General features: G+C 40.8%; 1 protein-coding gene across 2 annotated transcripts in view; it reads right to left on the minus strand.

Annotated features, from left to right (window-relative positions):
* Positions 1-14,374, minus strand: part of MBTPS2 (membrane-bound transcription factor peptidase, site 2) — a 50,984-nt gene that overhangs the window by 13,455 nt on the left and 23,155 nt on the right. The window contains exons 6-7 of one of the 2 annotated variants that reach the window (XM_011988023.1): positions 2,324-2,442; positions 1,230-1,410 (exon numbers count right to left, since the gene is read on the minus strand). In XM_011988023.1, coding sequence (XP_011843413.1) covers positions 1,230-1,410; positions 2,324-2,442 — 300 coding nt within the window. Of the gene's footprint in view, positions 1-1,229; positions 1,411-2,323; positions 2,443-12,295; positions 13,423-14,374 lie in introns of those variants that run through there. The other variant, XM_011988022.1, reaches the window with a different exon arrangement.

Below are 14,374 nucleotides of genomic sequence, written 5' to 3' on the forward strand. Positions count from 1 at the left end.
CAATTTTGTGTAAAGAATTGGGAAGCTGATTTTGTACAAAGAATTGGGAAGCTGATTTTGTATAAAAAATTGGGAAGCTGGTTTTTCAGAGCTAAAATAACTCAAAATAAGTTTGGCAGGATCCGAGAAGAAACTTGCTTCAGCTCTGTCATCTGCTGCACAGAGCAACATATCTGACTTCACAGGGTATTTTTGGAAGCCAAGATAACTTCCTTAGGATGCCTGCCACATAAAATACATAACATAACTCTATCCCAGATAGATTCAGACATGCCAACATCCACACAGCTACCACTAGAACTGTTTAAGTATTAAGGGAATTTTTAAGAAGTAAGGGAATTTTTTCTAAATCCCAGATGGGGTTTTTTGTTTGCCAAGTTCCTTTTTATTTCTTTTAATCTTTCCTTATTGCATGTCTGTGTTGGGCTAACAATATATTAATACAGAATGTTTATGCTTTGATTTTTATATATTTAGTTAACTATCATTGTTTATCTGTTCTGACATAAGCTTATGCAAAGTAGAACTGGTTCTTATTATTTATATTCCCTTTTTCAGTTATAAAAGTTTAAAGTACTATAATATATCTACACACTATAAAGATAATATTATATTGGGGGTATTTAATTATTGGAATTAGTTAATTGGTTATGATGGACCTTGAATGCTGATTTTTTTTTTTTTTTGAGACAGAGTCTGTTTCCATGTCCTGATCTTGGCTCACTGCAACCTCCATCTCCTGGGTTCAAGCAATTCTCCTGCCTCAGACTCCCGAGCAGCTGAAATTACAGGAGCCTGTCACCATGCCCTGCTAATTTTTGTATTTTTAATAGAGATGGGGTTTCACCATGTTGGCCAGGCCGGTCGTGAACTCCTGACCTCAGGTGATCCGCCTGCCTCAGCCTCCCAAAGTGCTGAGATTACAGGCTTGAGCCACTGTGCCTGGCTATGATTTAATACAAGTGTTTTGAAAGCAGAAAATATTAGAGTCCTAAAAGTCAAATATGACATTATGAAAATAATTAAAAGTTCAACAATATATAATAAAGGAAACATACATATTAGCATCCAACTTACCAAGAAAAATGTCTATTAGTTTGAACCTATTTACTTTACTGATTTGCTTTAAACAGATTAGAACAGAATAAATCTATAGACATGGTCTAAGGATTAGTGAATGGCAGGTACTGGTGCTTGAAGCATTATATTATATTGAGGAAAATACACACCTCTAACTGGGAAACTTAACTGCTGTAAAGTTGATGCACTTATACAGTAACCAATTTGGGGCTCATAGGCGATGGTATCTAAACATTCATTCCAATCTTGCACATTAGTAACAGGACAATCCTGTAGATGGGTGACAAGGTCTCCCACAAAAAGGCCTCTGGGTCCAATGGCAGGAGAGTCCTTGGGAAGAGGGTAAAACCAAATCAGATAATGCATGAAGACAAGCTATAATTAATCTGAGCAAATAATAAAGACACTGAGTTAATTAAGTAGAATATTTTGAATGCAGAAAATAATCCAGCTTTGAATTCAAGACATAGTCCTAGAAAATTAAAATAAAATCCAACAATTATAGTTACTTTTCCCAAATTCTCCAAGATTTTGAATTTTTCACAACTGAAAACAAGCCGACTTGCTGACTATTAAGACTAAAATGATAAATTTTTTCCCCAAACTGCCAATTAAAATTTTTTTTGGTGAACGTATCATCAGACTGTCTTGCCTTTCCTATATCCTTAACACGTAAAACAATAAGACACGTCCTTACATATCCCAAATATACAGACAATACCATCAGTACAATGTATATGTAAGCCCAACTGCTCACAAACGTAATTTTCCTCTTTCTAATGTCTGAATAGAAGGTTTGATGCCATCATAGCAGTTATTGTCTAAGGGAGTGAAATACAGAGTTGAAGACGTTAACTTAAACTCCTATGAAATGTTGCAGCTGAACAGCCTAGGTTTCATCTTTCTTACTACTTAGGAGGCGTAAAGACATTTGACTCAAAAGCAGATATAAAAATAAACAGTAAAGGTAAATGATGTATTTTACCAATAAACTACAGGTAGAGAATCTTGATACTATCTTCCTAAGTACAGCATCAGGACAAAAACAATTTTCACGAAAGTTTAAAAAAACCAATGTGCTTCCCAACATTATTTGCTAGATTTGAAAGGATTATAGTAATTTCTTCAGAAGAAACCGAGCATTTTGTATATGAGGAGATCTTGAATAAAAGTTTCTGATTAGATGCTAGGTATTACATCACAACCTCTGATGAAAGAATGCCCTGAGTAATCCATTATTTACCTCAGCAACTTCAGTGATGAGCACCCCAACTCCAGTGTAGTAAAATGGCAAGAGAATTACTGGGAGGAGAACGAGAGCTAAAATACCCAAGAGTGCAAGGACAAAATTATGCCAGATACCTGGAAAGAGAGGAAAAAAAAGCAATAAGCTCAACCAGGGGCAGGAATGATGTAAGCAGCTGGACCTCACAACACTTGGGCATTCTGATAAATTAATAAAGTGATCAGAAGAAGCAATGAGGCAAAAATATCTACTTATTAGTAGAGCAGACAGATGTTCAATTATTAGTTACTTTCATTTCGGATACTGAAATCTAAAACGGGCATGTTAATACCACACTAGGAAGACCACATGCTAACATGATTTGATACTGATAGAACTAATATCTTCCACTAACTATACCCTCTTTTCAGAAAATGTATATATCACTAATTTAAACATATTTGTGATCTTTGAAAGAAACCTCAAATACATTCAAATAAAAAAAATTCTTGCTAAACAGGGGTACAGAAACTCAAATGGTACTTGGAAAAAGGAGGTTAAGAATTAAACTATTATGCAGAATAATATTGGTGGAACAAACTGAGCATGTGTTTTACATCACGTCACAGACTATAAAGCAACAAACTGTAAGAAAACTGTCGGCCAGACGCGGTGGTTCACGCCTGTAATCCCAGCACTTTGGGAGGCCCAGGCGGGCGGATCACGAGGTCAGATCAAGACCAGCTTGGCCAACATGGCGAAACCCCGTGTCTACTAAAAATACAAAAAAATTAGCCAGGCGTGGTGGCGTGCGTCTGTATTCCCAGTTACTCGGGAGGCTGAGGTCGCATAATTGCTTGAACCCGGGAAGCGGAGGCTACAGTGAGCTGAGATCATGCCACTGCGCTCCAGCCTGGGTGACAGAGCGGGATTCCGTCTCAAAAAAAAAAAAAAAAGAAAACTGTCTTTATTTATTTTTTTTTTGTAAACCCTAAAATTGGCCGGGCGCGGTGGCTCACGCCTGTAATCCCAACACTTTGGGAGGCCGAGGTGGGTGGATCACGAGGTCAGGAGATCAGGACCATCCTGGCTAACACGGCGAAACCCCGTCTATACTAAAAAAGTACAAAAAAATTAGCCGGGCGTGTTGGCGGGGGCCTGTAGTTCCAGCTGCTCAGGAGGCTGAGGCAGGAGAACGGCGTGAACCCTGGAGGCAGAGCTTGCAGTGAGCCGAGATCGGGCCACTGCACTCCAGCCTGGGCGACAGAGCGAGACTCTATCTCAAAAATAAATAAATAAATAAATAAATAAATAAATAAATAAATAAATAAAACCCCCTAAAATTTAGGTAGTCAAATTCACGAATCTTTTCCATTGTATATTCAACCTTTGCAGCTGTGCAAAGGAAGACTTTCTCACCCCTAACATTATGTAAGTAATCACTTCTTTTGTGGGGAAGGATGGTTTTAACAGTTTTATTTTTACATTTAAATCTCTTACTATTTGGAATTCATTTTTGTGTATGTGTGTGATTTTTATATTTAAATCTTTTACCATTTGTAATTTATTTTTGTGTATGGTGTGACTGATACATATAACTAATTTTATTCAAATGTTTAGCTAATAATTACTGAGCAGTGCATCCTTTCCCTACTAAATTAAATGCAACTTTTAATTTACACTACATTTTCATCTATTCTTTGGCTTGCTTCTGGATTTTCCATTCTTTTCCACCATTCCAGCGACAATAAAGCTGTTGCTGGTAGTAATATTTCAGTATTTAGTAAATAAATACTTTCAATTTGTTTATTTTGGTTATTCTCCCTTTATCCTTTCCAACAAGTTTGAGAATCATTTTGACAACCACCAAATATTATTCAAATTAGGATTTTTTTCTTTCTTTTTTTTTTTTTTGAGACAGAGTCTCACTCTGTTGCCTAGTGGTGAGATCTCAGCTCACTGCAACCTCAGCCTCCTGGGTTCAAGCGATTCGCCTGCCTCAGCCTCCCAAGTAGCTGGGATTACAGGCGCCCACCACCACACCCGGCTAATTTTTTTGTATTTTTAGTAGAGACAGGGTTTCACCATGTTGGCTAGGCTGGTTTTGAACTTGACCTCAAGTGATCCGCCCACCTCGGCCTCCCAAAGCTCTAGGATTACAGGTATGAGCCACTATACCTGGCCCACATTAGGATTTATAATGTCACTACAATGACTGCAATAACTAGGGGTAAATCCACACTTTTACATTTCTGACATAGGAACATGACATCTCTGTTTACTGAAATCTTCTACATCTCTCAGTACAGATTTGTAGTTTCTCTATATAGGCCCTGCATACTTCTTTAAAAATGTTAGTTTTTTATTTTTTTATATGTCACATTACTTTCTGAATGAGATCTTTTCTTCCTATTACATGATCTATTTCTTTCAGATATACAGGAACACTACATTTATTTTTGTATATTTACTTTCTAATCAACCAGCAAACTGAACTTTCCATTTAGGATGTCTTAGTCTTTATTCTCTTGGATTTTCCATTATTTGCTAATAATAATCATTTATCTCCTCCAACATTCATACCTCATCTTTTCCCCCCTGTTTCATCTTAGAGCAATGACTATAACTTCTAGAACACTTCTGAATAGTTGTGATGGAATGCCTTCTTTTGCTTTCTTCATCATTTTAATAAAAGAATAGCCAAGCAACAGTAGGGCTTAGATGGAATTGAGGACAAATTTTATTCTGGTTTATATACTAAGCAGTGAGACTGGGGCAACAGTAGAAAAATCAGAATATGGGTGATTCAGGGTTTAAAAATATCATGGGGCTGGGCACGGCTCCTGCCTATAATCCCAGCATTTTGGGAAGCCGAGGTGGGCAGATCACTTGAGACCAAGAGTTTGAGACCAGCCTGGGTGACACAGAGATACTCTGTCTCAAAAAAAAAAAAAAAAAAAAAATCATGGTTCAAAGGAGAAGAAAATCTATAGTTGTGATCAAGGCAGCAAGGTACACATAGACTTGAAGCTGGTGATTATTACTAAGCAGGGGCTAAGGATTACCCCAATCAAGCCCTACTTATACTTAGTGTGGTTTGCAAATAATAATAACAATAAAAAAACCAACTACCATAATTCTCTAAACACACAGAAATGATTTACAGGTCACCAGATGACTGAATAGGTAAAATAACAACTTATTATTCCTTGAATAATCCACAATAGTTATAGCTGAAAGAATGTAAACTATCAATTTGGCGAGGCTTACACTGTGTTCTAAGTTTAAATTCCAGCTTACTCTAATCACAGCATCATTTTTATAGTCACCAGTGTTTTTTACTTTGCCCTCAAATAGACTTACAACTGGTTTATACAAATAAGAACAGGGTTTTCAATATTTAAGAAGGATTTTAAAACATTTAAGTATGGAACCAGAATGGTCAAATTTTACTTCCACTATTTAAAGGAACTTACAGCAACAAAGCATAGATAATTTTTTTTTTTTTTTTAAGCAATCTACTCTTCACTTGGGACCAGATAGCAGGTATTGTTTAATCCCTCTTCTAAAAATTCTTTATACCATAATTCAAAATTAAAACACCTTCATTTACAATGTGCTCAGGAAGTATCTCATCTCATCTCTCTTTTTTCCCCACCAAATTTCAGACAGATGTTCAGTGACTTTTTCTTTTCAAAATCAGTATGCATTTCATTGTTATTTTTTTATTAAAAAAGAAAGAAAGAAAGAAATAGCCCGGTGTGGTAGCTCTAGCTCATGCCTGTAATCCCAGCACTCTGGGAGACCGAAGTGGGTGGATCTCTTGAACCCAGGAGTTCGAGACCAGCCTGGGCAACATGGCAAGACTCGCCTCTCTACAGAAAATACAAAAATTAGCTGGGTGTGGTGGTGTACGCCTGTGGTGTCAGCTACTTGGGAGACTGAGAAGTGGGATGATCACTTGAACCCAGGAGGTCGAGGCTGCAGTGAGCCGTGATTATACCACTGCCCTCCAGCCTGGGTGACAGGGCGATATCATATCTCAGAAAAAAAAAGAAAAAGAAAGAAAGAAAAAAAACCTATTACATATGCAACTTATTTTATTTTTGAGACAGGGTTCTCACTCTGTCATCCAGCTGGAGTGCAGTGGTGCAATCTCGGCTCACTGCAACCTCTGCTCCCCAGGCTCAAGCTGTCCTCCCACCTCAGCCTCCTGAATAGCTGGGACCACAGGCGTGCACCACCATGCTTGGCTAATTTTTTGTATTTTTAGTAGAGATGGAATCTTGCCATGTCGCCCAGGCTGGTCTGAAACTTCTGAGCTCAAGTGACCTGCCCACGTCAGCCTCCCAAAGTGTTGGGATTACAGGCATGAGTCACTGCACCTGGCCTACCTATGCTAAAAAAGTAGCATTATAAAATTAGATTTATTGGGAGGCTGAGATGGGTGGATCACCTGAGGTCAGGAGTTCGAGACCAGCCTGGCCAACGTGATGAAACCCCATCTCTACTAAAATATAAAAAATTAGCTGGGCGTGGTGGCAGGCGCCTGTAATCCCAGCTACTTTGGAGGCTGAGGCAGGAGAATCGCTTGAACCCGGGAGGCGGAGGTTGCAGTGAGCCAAGATCGTGCCATTGTACTCCAGCCTGGGCATCAAGAGCAAAACTCCATCTCAAACAAACAAACAAACAAATAAAAACAAAAAATAAAACAAAACAAAAAACTAGATTTAAATGACACTCTGGACTTTTTACATGGAAGTGGGAAGTCATTTTAGAAGCAATGAAGCTATATTCCTAAGTTTAAAACTAATAAAGTAGGCAGAGGGTATACATGTATTTCTCTCTCACTCTAAATACATAATTTCTGTACATCCCTAAACTTTGGGGAACACACAGGTTTCCCATGTTGTCTTCCACTTTGATGGCTGCACCAAGGTGAGCTCACAGCTCAGCAAACATTTAGCAGGGAATAAGATACTAAACTCTTCTTCTTACAGACAATTCCAGATCTTTGAATTTGTCCTGTCTTGAATTCAGGGCAAGATAAGCATCTCCTCCCCACCCCTAACCTTGCCCCCTTGCCTGGGAAAGATGGCAGGGCAAAGCTGTTCTGTTATCTACTAGGCTGACAACTCACAACTGAGAATGAGAAGTTACTGGGCTAGGTGATGTTTGGGATAGGAGGACTAGTTAGTTCTATACCATTTAATAAACTCTGAAAGAGGTGTGTGGATCCAATTATTGGTGGGGATATATAACCTTCTTTAGTCTCAGTTTTGGACATTAAGTGCCAATTTTAAGGAAAAACAAGTCTCAGTACATTTTAACCCTAATATGAAATTAATTTAAAAATGTTCAATTGGCTTTTAAAAAATTACTAAAAAATACATGCTGATTATAAAAATTCCAAACAATAGAGAAGTAATAGTCATCTTTCCCAACTACCATTTCTCAACCACCAGCCCCATGACTCAGAGGAAACATACTGTTATCATTTTCCATTACTCTAGATTTTCTCTGCCCACATCAGCATGTATATGAGTATACATGCGTAATAATTTTAATAATTTATTTAAGAGTACAAAGCAGCAAGTTTTCTAATAACTTTTTCAAGACAGTTTTATAGTTTTTTAAAATTTTAAAAATTTATTTATTAATTTTTTTTTTTTTTTGAGACAGTCTCACTGTCGCCCAGGCTGCAGTGCAACGGCGAGATCTCGGCTCACTGAAACCTCCGCCTCCTGGGCTCAAGTAACACTCCTGCCTCAGTGTCCTAAGTAGCTGGGACTACAGGCGCGTGCCACCATGCTCGGCTAGCTTTTTAATATGGGTTTTTTTGTTTTTTTTCCCCCTAGAGACAGAGGTTTCACCATTTTGCTTAGGCTGGTCTTGAACTCCTGAGCTCAAGTCATCCTCCCGCCTCCACCTCCCAAAGTGCTGGGATTACAGGCGTGAGCCACCGCGCCCAGCGGGTTTTATATATACGTTTTTTGTTTTTGAGACAGAGTCTCGCTCTGTCGCCCAGGCTGGAGCGCAGTGGCGCAATCTCTGCTCACTGCAAGCTCCGCCTCCCGGGTTCATGCCATTCTCCTGCCTCAGCCTCCCGAGTAGCTGGGACTGCAGGTGCCCGCCACCACGCCCGGCTAATTTTTTTGTATTTTTAGTAGAGACGGGGGGTTTCGCCGTGTTAGCCAGGATGGTCTCCATCTCCTGACCTCGTGATCTGCCCGCCTCGGCCTCCCAAAGTGCTGGGATTACAGGCTTACGTGAGCCACCGCACCAGGCCTATATTTTTTAAACTCTTTTTTCCCCTTAGCATCTTATATCCCATCCTATGGCAGATATGGTTATATGAACCCAGTGGTTCCCTGAAGCCTGCTCCTACAAGCTTGCCGGAGCTAACTGTGTGCACTTCTCCCTAATTCCTCCTTCAGGAAGTGTAGGTTTGCAGCTTGAAACTGACCATGGTGCGAGTATTTACACCACAGAAACCAGCAAATGCTACCATCAGAGCTCCCTACCTCAGCCCTGCAGAGCCAGATGTTAAACATTCACTTAACACGCCACTAGATAATCCCTTACCCCATACCTAGTCTTCCCTTTTCCTATTGCAGTTTTTCTTATGGGGCGGGGTATGGGCACTACTAGCACCAGGATGTGATGGAGACAACCCTGGCCTGTGGGCTGTAATGTAGCTATGATGGAGCTGGATTTAGGTCCACGACACAAGCTGCCTGCTGGGAATAGCAGAGCTAACAAGACAGAACCTGTGTCCCCAGATCACAGAGTTACCCGATCAACACTGAACTACTTATATTTGGAATGTTTTGAGAGTTTATGCCATTTATTTTTAGTTATTAGAGCAGAGAAATACCTAGCTAACACATGTTCCAAGTCATGTATTCACATTGTAAAATGCTGCTTTTTAAATTTTTAAAGTGTTATAAATTGTTAAGTTCCAGAAATAGCCAGACAAAGTATGGTCTAGGACTTATTGGGTAAATGATCTTTTCTATTATATACAGACATATCATTTAAAACACCAATGGTATCAAATTATTATACTATATTTTGCTTTTTCGTGTGTCTTTAAAAAAAAACAAAAAAAAGACAGTCTCGCTCTATTGCCCTGGTTGGAGTGCAGTGCTATGATCACAGCTCATGGCAGCCTTGAACTCCTGAAGCGATCCTTCCACCTCAGCCTCCTAAAATTTGGGATTACAGGTGTGAGCCATCACAACCTATTTGCTTTTTAATTTATATATTTTTGACATTTTTCCATATCTGTTTATACATATCAATCCCATTATATCTGCTACAGAGTAATCCATTTTTATGAATATATCAATTTATTTATAAGGTTTCCTACTATTAATCACTTAGGGTGTTTTAACCTTTTCATATAATACTGAAATATACAGTTTTGTTTACAATGTTAGGCGTCCAGTTAAGTATGCATCTACAAGGGTATGAAAAATTACCTAGAAATGGAAATGTTGGGTCAAAAAATATGAACATTAAAGTTGACCTCCAATGAGTTTCCATTATTGCATTAATTTATACTCTCATAATTGACATTTTTCCACTCTCTGAATGAGACTGGATGCTATCATAATTTTACTCTTTGCCAGTCTTCTGGGTGAAAAATTAAAGCCCATTTTCTTGACAGCTACTTATTTCTATTCATTGCCATTTTTTGACTGGGTTGTCTTATTAATTTACTGATTCATATATGCTATTATTTATAATCTATACATGGAGGAATTTGGTCCTTTGTAACAGGTATTATAATTTTATCCTCCCAGTTTGTTGTTTGGTGTGGTTTGTCATTTTGCCTGTATAGATACTTTAAATTTTTGTGTGATCAAATAGTTTCTTGTACTAAGGCTTTTCCACTTCAAGATTATAAAAGATATTCACATGTGTTTTCTTGTACTGCTTTCATAGCTTCCTTAACAAAATTAAAATGAAACAAAACAAAAAAACCTAATCCTTTGATGCGCAGGAATTTACTCTGGGGAAACTAATTCAGGATTCCACTATGAATTCCCCAACCCCAGCCCAGTTGCTAGTCACAGAAACCAGACATGAACAAATGAATAAAAGCCGGGACACTCAGCAGCACTGATTCCTTGACTATCTGCCTAGTCTCTTATCTCGTCAGGCATGTAGCTAGTACCATATCACCCCTCTGATTCTGGATTTACCCATGCTGGTTAAATGGCAATGAGGGTGGTGGAGCACACACATTTCCTTCATCTAAACAACCTCTTGTCCATTAATGATTTGTTTATAAGTACTGCAAAACTCTGGAATCTTTGTTATAAACTCTTACTTTTTCTACAGCAGGATTTCTTAACAGGGACACTATTGGCATTTATTTTATTTTTTTTGAGACAGAGTCTCACTCTGTCACCCAGGCTGGAGTGCAGTGGCATTCTCTCAACTCACTGTAACCTCCGCCTCCTGGGTTCAAGCGATTTTCCTGCCTCAGCCTCCCAAGTAGCTGGAATTACAGGGGTAATGCCAGCACCTCTGGCTAATTTTTGTATTTTTAGTAGCTGGGGAGTAGTTTCACCATGTTGGACAGGCTGGTCTTGAACTCCTGACCTTAAGTGATCCACCTGCCTCAGCCTCACAAAGTGCTGGGATTACAGGCAGGAGCCCCATGCCCGCCCCCCCGCCACTCCCTTTTTTTTTGAGACAAGGTCTTACTCTGTCACCCAGGCTGGAGTGCAGTGGCCCAATCACAGCTCACCACAGCCTCAACTTCCCCAGCTCCAGTGATCCTACCATCTCAGCCTCCTGAGTAGCTAGGACCACAGGTGTGCACCCCACACTCAGCTAATTTTTGTATTTTTGGTAGAGACCGGGTTTTGCCATGTTGCCCAGGCTGATGTTCAACTCCTGAACTCAAGCGACCCACCCACATCGGCCTCCCAAAGTGTTGAGATTATAGGTGTGAGCCCTTGGTACCCAGCACTATTGGCATTTTGGCCAAATAATTATTTGTTTTGTGGGGCTGTCTGTGCATTGTAGGATGTTTAGTGGCATTCCTGATCTCCCTCCACCCACCTGATGCCAGTAGCACCCTCCCCCTTTCCTTTAGTTCTAGCTTCTATATTGATACAAGCAAACTACTTTCTTCCTTCTTTAGAAGAGGTATTTTATTTTGCTTTTTCTATTACACAAGATGTACTTCTTAAGTGTTAAAGTCAACATATACACAATATATTCTACAACTGAGCACTACTTTAACTGAACAGGCAAAGAAATTACACTAAACAACAGCATCTGGTAGTATTTTGGGGAAAATAAAATGACTAAAATAGGTTTAAACTAGTACTGTTAATCACCTAATATCAATACTACATAACCTAATACAGCTAAAATGCAAGATGTGTTAACATCCAAGAATACAACCAAAATTAAAACAAATAGCACCGATATAACTTTTTTAAAGCAGGAAAATACTTCGCGTATGCATATAATTGTTCACTCTTTTAAAGTAAATCTTTCCCAAAGTTATCAACCTCCAGAAAAACCATACATAGACTTATTAAGCATATTCCTAAAAGTATAAACATGAACATTTTGAATTTTTTACAAGTTTTTAAAAAGCATTTTAAACAATAAATGAACTTCCTATTTCTAAGAATGTGAAAAGTCCCATTTTAAACACAGTTTGTAAAAACCGTCTCTTGATGTGAAGTCTACGAACTTTTCTCCTGTTGGGACCAAACTTTACAAAAACGCTGTTACAGAACAAGCTATGGCATCTTAGCACTATTATCTTACGTCAAGGTTTACTTTTAAAAAAACTTTTAAATTGTACTTCTACTACTCCAACAAAACACGAACCTTAGATGTGTAGGATTCAGTTTTTTAAAACTCTTAGAAACAACATACAAAGCTTTGAGAGGCATATTTATTCCCTACCGCAGTCCTGGAAGATACTTCCCAAGTCTGAGAGGGGTCTTCTCCTTTTCACGGGCTGTTTTTGCTCTTCACATGGGTTAAGATGTGGGTTTTCAGGTTGGTTGACTGAGCGAACTTCCTATTGCAGATATCGAAGGGGCACACGAAGGGCTTATCGCCGGTGTGGATGCGCAAGTGTGTGCGCAAATTGAAATCAAGGGAAAAGCGTTTCCCGCAGCCTTCGAATGTGCACTGGAAGGGCTTCTCGCCGGTGTGAACCAGGTGGTGTCGTTTCAGCTTTGAGCTCTCAATGAAAGCTTTGCCACATTCTGCACATACGTGGACTCTGGGCCCGTGGATGTGGAGATGTTTTCTCATGGCGGCGTAATCCCTGAACATCTTTTCGCAGCCACTATGAGAGCAAGGGACTGTTTTGGGAAGTTCTCCTTTGGACCTTTTGGGCTTCATTTTAGTAAATTCTGCCAGCTGTTTAGGATCTGAGAGATCAACGCCTGGTAATCCCTCAGGAGGAAGTTTCTTCCCTTTCAAGTACTCGGAATAATCAGGTGGGTTTTCAGCCTGGCCTTCGCCCACTGCCCCTTGGTCACTGTTATTGTTAGGGGACCACACAGTCACGGAAAACTCACCCTCGAGCGTTTTGATCTGCACTTGCTTCTGCTCCCACTTCCTCTTGCTCTCGTTGGAGCTGCTGCCCGCCGGCGTGGCCTCAGCGCTGGTGGCACTCTTGCTGCTGGGCGTTTTGCTGGGCTTTTTGCTGCGCTTTTTGCTGCGGCTCTGGGTTGATGTCGATGCCGCCGAGGCTGACAGAGAGGCCAGGGTCAGCTGGAAGTGCTCGTCTTCAGTGCTATCCGGGATGGCCAACTGGTCCTCCAAGTCGTTGCCTAGCAGGTCGTCCGAGCCGTAATAGCCCACCACTTCCTCTTGTGTCTGCACCATGAGCATTTCCTGGTCGTGGTCGCCATAGCCCGTGTTCATGAAGAGCGGCTGCAGCGCGATCAGAGGAGGATGGTTGTGGCCACCATAGATCCAATTGCCATCGACATCCTCGTACTGGATGCTTTCCATCGGAATGTCCACCATAGGAAGGGGCTCCACATTGATGTCGTGGAGCCCCACAATATCTGCCGGGATCTCCGGGTCTTGTGTAATGTAGAAATCTTCGTTGGAGGCCATGGCTGAGAGTTAGGTTAGCAGCAACAGGAAGACCGTGGGAAAAAGAACGCTGAGGGGAGTGAGGTGGGAGCTGCAGAGAAAGGCCGGAGCGCAGAGAAAGGCGCGAGCTGCAGAGAAAGGCGCCCAGTCTGGGGAAGGCGCGAGCCTGAGGAAAGCACGAGCGGCTGAGGCGGAAGGCGCAGGCGCTTCTGGGATACCAGACGCATGCGCCTAGGCAACTGGCGCGTCTGGCGGCCCCAAAAGCACGTGCACGTGCCCACGTGCACGTGCCCACGTACACACGCACATGCCCACGTACCCACGCACATACCCACGTACTCACGTGCGCCGCCCTGCAGCCCCGCCCAGGTATTGTTTTTCGAATATTTCGTAAATAGGCTCTTTACTGATTTTTTATGTATTTCATTTCAGTTGATTTTCATGTCTTCCCCTCCTTTCCATCCCATATAACAGTATCTGCCAAAAAAGCCTACTCCTTTTATGCTTTTCTTATTTAATTGCACTAACACGACATTTAATATCAGTAATAGTTGATAGTAGAATTTGTCTTGTCCTTTAATAGGAGTGCTAAGTGTTGTGCTATTATGATGTATGCAGCTATTCCTACTTTTACTAAGGATTTTTTATTTTTGGAGACGGAGTCTCGCTCTCTCGCCCAGGCTGGAGTGCAGTGCCGTGCGATCTCGGCTCACTGCAACCTCCGCCTCCTGGGTTCGAGCGATTCTCCTGTTTCAGTCTCCAGAGTAGCTGGGATTACAGTCGCCCGCCACCACACCCGGCTTTTTTTTTTTTTTTTTTCCGTATTTTTAGTAGAGATGGGGTTTCACCGTGTTAGCCAGAATGGTCTCGGATGTCCTGAGGGTGGTTTCACCATGTTGGACAGGCTGGTCTTGAACTCCTGACCTTAAGTGATCCACCTGCCTCAGTCTCTCAAAGTGCTGGGATTACAGGCAG

The sequence above is a fragment of the Mandrillus leucophaeus genome, unplaced genomic scaffold, assembly GCF_000951045.1.
Source record: "Mandrillus leucophaeus isolate KB7577 unplaced genomic scaffold, Mleu.le_1.0 Scaffold321, whole genome shotgun sequence".
In the NCBI taxonomy this organism is placed as follows: Eukaryota; Metazoa; Chordata; class Mammalia; order Primates; family Cercopithecidae; genus Mandrillus; species Mandrillus leucophaeus.